Source organism: Lolium perenne, chromosome 5 (assembly GCF_019359855.2).
Source record: "Lolium perenne isolate Kyuss_39 chromosome 5, Kyuss_2.0, whole genome shotgun sequence".
Lineage (NCBI taxonomy): Eukaryota > Viridiplantae > Streptophyta > Magnoliopsida > Poales > Poaceae > Lolium > Lolium perenne.
The window spans coordinates 154,115,059-154,122,495 of record NC_067248.2 but is presented as its reverse complement, the minus strand read 5'-3'; the positions used below and the strand labels follow the sequence as shown (position 1 = coordinate 154,122,495).

Below are 7,437 nucleotides of genomic sequence, written 5' to 3'. Positions count from 1 at the left end.
CCCCTATGCTACCAGTTGCAGAACATGCCTCTATGCTACCACTTGCAGAAACCGTGAAACTGCCAACGGGACGCGTCGGCGTCGCCCGACCGAGCCCTCGCTAGATCGGCATGACCTCCACCCATTGGGTAGCCGTAGCCACGTTACCTCTGGCCACCGGCCACAACTCCGCCTAAACCCCACACACCACCTCCATCTCGCCAGAAAAATGAGAGAAAGAACTGCCCCGAGGTGTCCTCCTTGGGCGACAAGTGAGGCGATGAACCCTCTATTATTCCTTTGGAGAGACTTCTTCTCAACCATACCTTATTTTTCTCATCCAATGAAATTCATCAAGTCATATAACAAAAAAAAATCGTTCTTTCGGCATCTTCTAAATGTTGCATTTGATTCATAGCCTAAATTGTCTGATTTCACACCAGAGATGAAACTCGGTTGTCGTGGACTGATCCAAACCATTCCTTCTCAGATCCAACGGCCAAAAGCGCTGCGAGGGCGACGCTTTGCCTATTGAGCTCACGCAAAACCCCTGCTCAGCAAGCAAGCCATTCCCCACTCTGCTCCACATCGAAGAAGAGGAAAACCCCATTTCCAGAAAAAAGAAGAGGAGGAAAACCCCAGCAATGGCGGGGCGGCGTGGGCGGGGGCGGCCGAGGACGGAGGACAAGCTGATGGACGACGCCATCCGCCTCTTCGAATCGATGGGCTACGCCGAGGACGACATCCGCAGCACCGTCCAACAACTCGTCGAGGTTCCCATTCCTTCCCCCCTTTCCACTTCCCCCCAGCATCTTGGTCCCATCCGCAATTCCGCATCCTGGTGTTTTCTTCTGGGTTCAAGAACCGCGGACGTGGCCCAGAGATCGGAATTTCGCTGGGAGCATCGATGTTGCGTGAGGCCAAGTGGAGTGCGTGTGTCGATACTGTGATTTGGGTCCATAGTACGGGTTCTTTCCTCCTTGAAGTTTCAAGATCATGACCTGGTTTGATCCATCTGACCAGATGTATGGGAAAAGGGGGATGTGGCTGCTGAAGGAAGATAACTACAGCGTCGTGCAGGACGCGCTCTTCGAGAAGCAGGAGCAGGAAGAGCGGCGACAGCGGCTGCTGGTGCAGGAGGAGCCTAATAAGGTGACCTCCCTCCCAATTTCCTTTCTCGTGTCGATCTCGCGCGTATTGCTCCTGTTCCTGATTAGCTTTCATGTTTCATCCATCAACTAATTTGCCCCTTTCTCTGAAAAGAAACCCGGTTAATTTACCTGTTCCCGACCTTGCTTTTCGGGTGAATTGATCCCCATTTTTCTCACTGTATTTGCAAGTACATAGTTTCCCAGTTCGCTGGAAATCTGGAATTCGTTTTCTTGATTAAAAAAAGCAGGGATGATTCATTTCACTTCATAACAAGGCTACTAGTTTGTTCTCTAATTGTTGATTTTCTTTTTCAGTAAAGGCAGACGTTATGTCCATTTCACTAAGTTAGGAAAAATAAAAAGAGGTGTAGCGATTATTTACATGGAAGAAGAGATAAGAAAAGGATCTCTACTTGTTAATCATTATAGATCGGTGATGCATCTTCCTTTTGTCCTGAAAATTCGTTCATACTCTATATTCTTTTTGTAAGTTGCAGCGCACCAGTTCAAAGGCTACTCTGTTGTGTACTAGGCTTCAGTTTTTTTTTTGGATCTATATTCTTCATTCACCCTCACTATCGTCACCGAGATTGCCTTTTGAGAGAAAATATTTCCTACAAAGCTAAGAAATATGATGCCACAAGTTCTTCAACAATTGGTTCGTATAAATAATAACTTACATTGCAACACAAGGGTGTTTGATTAGTAATAGAATCATTTGTAGTCTGTGCTTGCTCTAACTGCAATTTTTTTTACATCACGTTAATATAACTTACTTTAGCTCAGTGGACAATAACTTAGTTTGTTATTCTTTTGTGATCTTGGAGATCATCATATTTGCCTACCAAAGTTCACATGTGTATGTGTCTGCATACCTCTTGTGTCCTTCAAGTTTTAATAACTTTTTTGATTCATTTACTACATCACGATATAATCCTAGGATCAGAAAATTCACAACATCCCTCTAGCTTCTTATATTGATATGAAAACACAAAGCACAATACTAGATTTGCACACTTTCAGTTGTGCCGCACTGTGGAGCAGTAGGATTCCCTTCCACCATATCTGGTTCACGGAATGGAGCCCATAATTAGAGTAATGGAAATGAATCTCTTGAATGCGCATTGTTTAGATTTCCTTTGTAGTTACAATTGAATTCGTGCATCAGTGTCAGATGGACTGTGGAATAGCTAAAAATGCTTTCCATAACGGATATTTGTATATGCATCCCATGTCGTTGGCAGAACTATGTTCTTTGCTAGACTGGATTTGGCTTCCAGGAATCTCTTACACCTACCTTTGCATGCCTATAGTTCAGCTGTTTGTACACAAACTGTTGTGACTTGTGACAAATTTTGATGTCTAACTCTAAACCAATGCTTTATGATTTGTGATACAATACACATATGATGCAATTCTCACGTGGCCTTGGTGTGTAATGCAGCAAAAGGAATCAGCAATATCTGAGGCACCAGTCAAAAGCTACATGCAAATGGTGGAGATGCACGATGAGATATCAGCAGTCGAAAGCAGCAATGACCCTATGCTCATCGACCGCCCTACTTCCGAAGCTACACTCCCACGTCCTGCAGCTACAGGAACTATCCGTGCAAGGCGCCCCTGCTATGGATGGATTAGCGAATCTGAGAGTGATTCAGACTACGAAGAGTACCTCGCCAGTCGACAACATGAGGTGGCTTGATGAGATGCGAAGTGAAGCCCCTTTCACTGGTGATGTTTCTGATCTGTGATCTTCCTTGGTGATCTGTGACTTGATGCTAGTAGCCAAATTGCCCTGATTAGTAATTAGCTTCATATCTCCTGTCACACTTGTGCTTTTGATCCTATGGTAGATGCATGATGTAGAATTTACGTCTTTCTTGGTTTAACACAAAGGTATCATCTAGATTGAAAGGTGAATACAATACTGAAATATTGCAAACCAGATACATACGACTGCACACCTTGTTATAGTGGAGGCTATGAAATTTAGCAGCATGGGTCTATTATCTGCTTATCAATGTTTGAAAAGTTTGCCAGTTAGGCCTTCACACAGATGTTTAGACCTGGGGTGTTGGGAATGAGTTCTAAGGGGCGATACGATACATCGTAGTTTTTTACAGACAAAATCACATCCTCAACAGATTGTAGTTTTTTTTAGGGACGAGACAATTTCATCAGTCTATACATGCTTATTTCTAATTTACGAATCCTGGTTTGGTGCTGTAACTGTTCCTTGTCCTGAAATGCTAGCAATGGTGTTCTTGTTATGACAGGCAGGCATCACTGACTTCACTGGGATGGTGATGTGCTCGTCTGGAGAACTGATGAGTATATACTGGATGTGGTATTATGTTAACGCAGGGTAGACAGACAAGCGCTATTGACATGTAACAACATGGATGCTGTTAATTATGCATTGCCCAAATTTGGATTGTCTTGATCTGACACGAAGTGCGACTTGTATTATGGAGTGTTTCTGATAAGTTATGCAAAATTTGACAACAGTTAAAAGATTCTCTTGATCTGGAGCGACTTGTATTATTGAAGTGTTGTTTCTGATAAGTTATGCAAAAAAAAAGGCAACAGTTAAAAAATTCCGTCGCCGGGACTTGAAACCGGGTCTCTCGGGTGAGAGCCGAGTATCCTAACCACCTAGACTACGACGGATTATGATTTATCTCACACAAACTATTAAATATCAGAATGCTTTAGTGGTTGCCCTTAACGCCACACAGACGGAGAGAACATGCCCTTCCGTATTTGAGGTGTGAAGTGAAGGCAGCACCGTCAGTGATGTTTTTTGTTTTATTTTTGCAATTGAATTAATCATTTTATTCTACTTTAAATATATTCCTTGTTGGAAGAATAAAAATCACCTTATTCTACTGCCAAGTAACCTTGTGCCAGTGACATGGTGGGCTCAAGCCCACATGATATCGACACTGAGTGAGTGATGAGGCTTTCATTATGTTTTACTGTGGCACTGGCATGTATACGCGGATTTGACGCACTCAACCTATTTTACTAGTGTAGTATTTTCATGCAACTAGTTAGGCAGGGACACGTGTAGCGCGCGTGCGGTCCAGAACATCTAAGGCATCACAGATCTGTTATTGCCTCAAACTTCCGTCGCCTAAACGGCGATAGTCCCTCTAAGAAGCTAGCTGCGGAGGGATGGCTCCGCGTAGCTAGTTAGCAGGCTGAGGTCTCGTTCGTTAACGGAATTAACCAGACAAATCGCTCCACCAACTAAGAACGGTCATGCACCACCACCCATAGAATCAAGAAAGAGCTCTCAGTCTGTCAATCCTTGCTATGTCTGGACCTGGTAAGTTTCCCCGTGTTGAGTCAAATTAAGTCGCAGGCTCCACGCCTGGTGGTGCCCTTCCGTCAATTCCTTTAAGTTTCAGCCTTGCGACCATACTCCCCCCGGAACCCAAAGACTTTGATTTCTCATAAGGTGTCGGCGGAGTCCTATAAGCAACATTCGCCGATCCCTGGTCGGCATCGTTTATGGTTGAGACTAGGACGGTATCTGATCGTCTTCGAGCCCCCAACTTTCGTTCTTGATTAATGAAAACATCCTTGGCAAATGCTTTCGCAGTTGTTCGTCTTTCATAAATCCAAAAATTTCACCTCTGACTATGAAATACGAATGCCCCCGACTGTCCCTATTAATCATTACTCCGATCCCGAAGGCCAACACAATAGGACCGGAATCCTATGATGTTATCCCATGCTAATGTATCTAGAGCGATGGCTTGCTTTGAGCACTCTAATTTCTTCAAAGTAACGATGCCGGTGGCACGACCCGGCCAATTAAGGCTAGGAGCGCATCGCCGGCTGAAGGGTCGAGTTGGTCGGTGCTCGCTGATACGTCTCAAACGTATCCATAATTTCTTATGTTCCATGCTACTTTTATGATGATACTCACATGTTTTATACACACTTTATGTTATTATTATGCATTTTTCGGCACTAACCTATTGACAAGATGCCGAAGAGCCGATTCTTGTTTCTCTGTTTTTGGTTTCAGAAATCCTACAAAGGAAATATTCTCGGAATTGGACGAAATCAACGCCCAGTGTCTTATTTTTCCACGAAGCTTCCAGAAGACCGGAGAGGATACGAAGTGGGGCCACGAGGCGCCGCCACCATAGGGCCGCGCGCCCTAAGGGGGGCCCGCGCCGCCCTATGGGGTGGGCCCCTCGTCAGCCCTCCAACGCTGCCCTTCCGCCTACTTATGGCCTTCGTCGCGAAACCCCCTGTACCGAGAGCCTCGATACGGAAAACCTTCCAGAGACGCCGCCGCCGCCAATCCCATCTCGGGGGATTCAGGAGATCGCCTCCGGCACCCTGCCGGAGAGGGGAATCATCTCCCGGAGGGCTCTTCATCGCCATGATTGCCTCCGGATTGATGTGTGGGTAGTTCACCCCTGGACTATGGGTCCATAGCAGTAGCTAGATGGTTGTCTTCTCCTCATTGTGCTATCACGTTAGATCTTGTGAGCTGCCTATCATGATCAAGATTATCTATTTGTAATGCTACATGTTGTGTTTGTTGGGATCCGATGAATATGGAATACTATGTCAAGTTGATTATCAATCTATCATATATGTTGTTTATGTTCTTGCATGCTCTCCGTTGCTAGTAGAGGCTCTGGCCAAGTTGATACTTGTAACTCCAAGAGGGAGTATTTATGCTCGATAGTGGGTTCATGCCTCCATTGAATCTGGGACAGTGACAGAAAGTTCTAAGGTTGTGGATGTGCTGTTACCACTAGGGATAAAACATCGATGCTTTGTCTAAGGATATTTGTGTTGATTACATTACGCACCATACTTAATGCAATTGTCTGTTGTTTGCAACTTAATACTGGAAGGGGTTCGGATGATAACCTGAAAGTGGACTTTTTAGGCATAGATGCATGCTGGATAGCGGTCTATGTACTTTATCGTAATGCCCTGATTAAATTTCATAGTACTCATCGTGATATATGTATGTGCATTGTTATGCCTTCTTTATTTTTCAATTGCCCAACTGTAATTTGTTCACCCAACATGCTATTTATCTTATGGGAGAGACACCACTAGTGAACTGTGGACCCCGGTCCATTCTTTACATCTGAAATACAATCTACTACAATACTTGTTCTTTATTGTTCTTCGCAAACAAACATCATCTTCCACACTATACGGTTAATCCTTTGTTTTCAGCAAGCCGGTGAGATTGACAACCTCACTGTTACGTTGGGGCAAAGTACTTTGATTGTGTTGTGCAGGTTCCACGTTGGCGCCGGAATCCCTGGTGTTGCGCCGCACTACACTCCGTCACCAACAACCTTCACGTGTTCCTTGACTCCTACTGGTTCGATAACCTTGGTTTCTTACTGAGGGAAAACTTGCTACTGTACGCATCACACCTTCCTCTTGGGGTTCCCAACGGACGTGTGTTAACTGCACGCATCAAGCTCTTTTTCTGGCACCGTTGCCGGGGAGATCAAGACACGCTGCAAGGGGAGTCTCCCACATCCAATCTCTTTACTTTGTTTTTGTCTTGCTTTACTTTATTTTATTTACTGCTTTGTTTGCTCTCTATATCAAAAACACAAAAAAATTAGTTGCTAGCTTTACTTTATTTACTGTCTTGTTGCGTTCTCTATATTAAAAACACAAAAAAAAATAGTTACTTGCATTTACTTTATTTAGTTTATTTTATTTACTACTGCTAAAATGAGTAATCCTGAAGTTGAAGTTCGTTCGTTTAAGCAACAAGGTGGAGAAAGCTTTAAAGATGCTTGGCATAGAATTAGTGATGCTCATCATAGGTGCACTAAGAAACACTCCACTATTATCCTACTTAGGAACTTTTATGTTGGTATATCTAGCTGGAATAGGTATGTTCTTGATACTCTTTCGGGGGGTAATTTCCTAGGTACTCCTGCTTTAGAAGCTAGTTGCATCATTGAGAGCCTAGTTGAAATACCACCTATTAATGAAACTAAAATTGAAATCTCTCTTGAGGATGTCATGAAAAAGTTGGAAGCCATAGAGAAAAATCTTCCAAGTGCTGATACTAAACTAGGAATATTACTTGATAATACTGATAAACTTGATAAATCCCTAGGAGGAATTAACGAAAGAATTGCTATTTTAGAAACTTGTGCTATCCATGATAATCAAACCCATAGGATTGGTAAACTTGAAGAAGCTATGGGAACATTGGGTTCAACTTTTTCTTCTCTTAAATTTAAGGAGAAAGCTTATGTGGGCAAGGAGCAAAAATTCATGTATGTCTCTAAGG

General features: G+C 43.6%; 1 protein-coding gene and 1 non-coding gene across 3 annotated transcripts; one reads left to right on the top strand and one right to left on the bottom strand.

Moving 5' to 3' along the window:
• The first annotated feature begins 522 nt into the window (after window positions 1-522).
• On the top strand, window positions 523-3,573 carry LOC127300291 (uncharacterized). 2 transcript variants are annotated; one of them, XM_051330386.2, is made up of 4 exons: window positions 523-752; window positions 1,003-1,131; window positions 2,575-2,861; window positions 3,411-3,573. In XM_051330386.2, exons 1-3 carry the CDS (start codon window positions 624-626, stop codon window positions 2,830-2,832), a joined length of 516 nt encoding a protein of 171 aa, XP_051186346.1. In that variant the 5' UTR covers window positions 523-623; the 3' UTR covers window positions 2,833-2,861; window positions 3,411-3,573. The 2 variants fall into 2 exon arrangements, with proteins under 2 accessions (XP_051186346.1, XP_051186345.1); XM_051330385.2 differs by having other exon boundaries at window positions 525-752; window positions 3,407-3,573.
• Window positions 3,574-3,727: 154 nt separating this feature from the next.
• On the bottom strand, window positions 3,728-3,800 carry TRNAE-CUC (transfer RNA glutamic acid (anticodon CUC)). The gene has a single exon. It is a non-coding gene; the product is annotated as a tRNA-Glu (tRNA).
• Between the last annotated feature and the right edge of the window lie 3,637 nt (window positions 3,801-7,437).

Bases quoted from the DNA above. Each gene is read 5' to 3' on its own strand.
- LOC127300291 (XM_051330386.2), top strand. From the start codon at position 624: ATGGCGGGGCGGCGTGGGCGGGGGCGGCCGAGGACGGAGGACAAGCTG. The intron at 753-1,002 runs GTTCCCATTCCT...CCATCTGACCAG, and splicing joins CCGTCCAACAACTCGTCGAG to ATGTATGGGAAAAGGGGGAT. The intron at 1,132-2,574 runs GTGACCTCCCTC...TGTGTAATGCAG, and splicing joins TGCAGGAGGAGCCTAATAAG to CAAAAGGAATCAGCAATATC.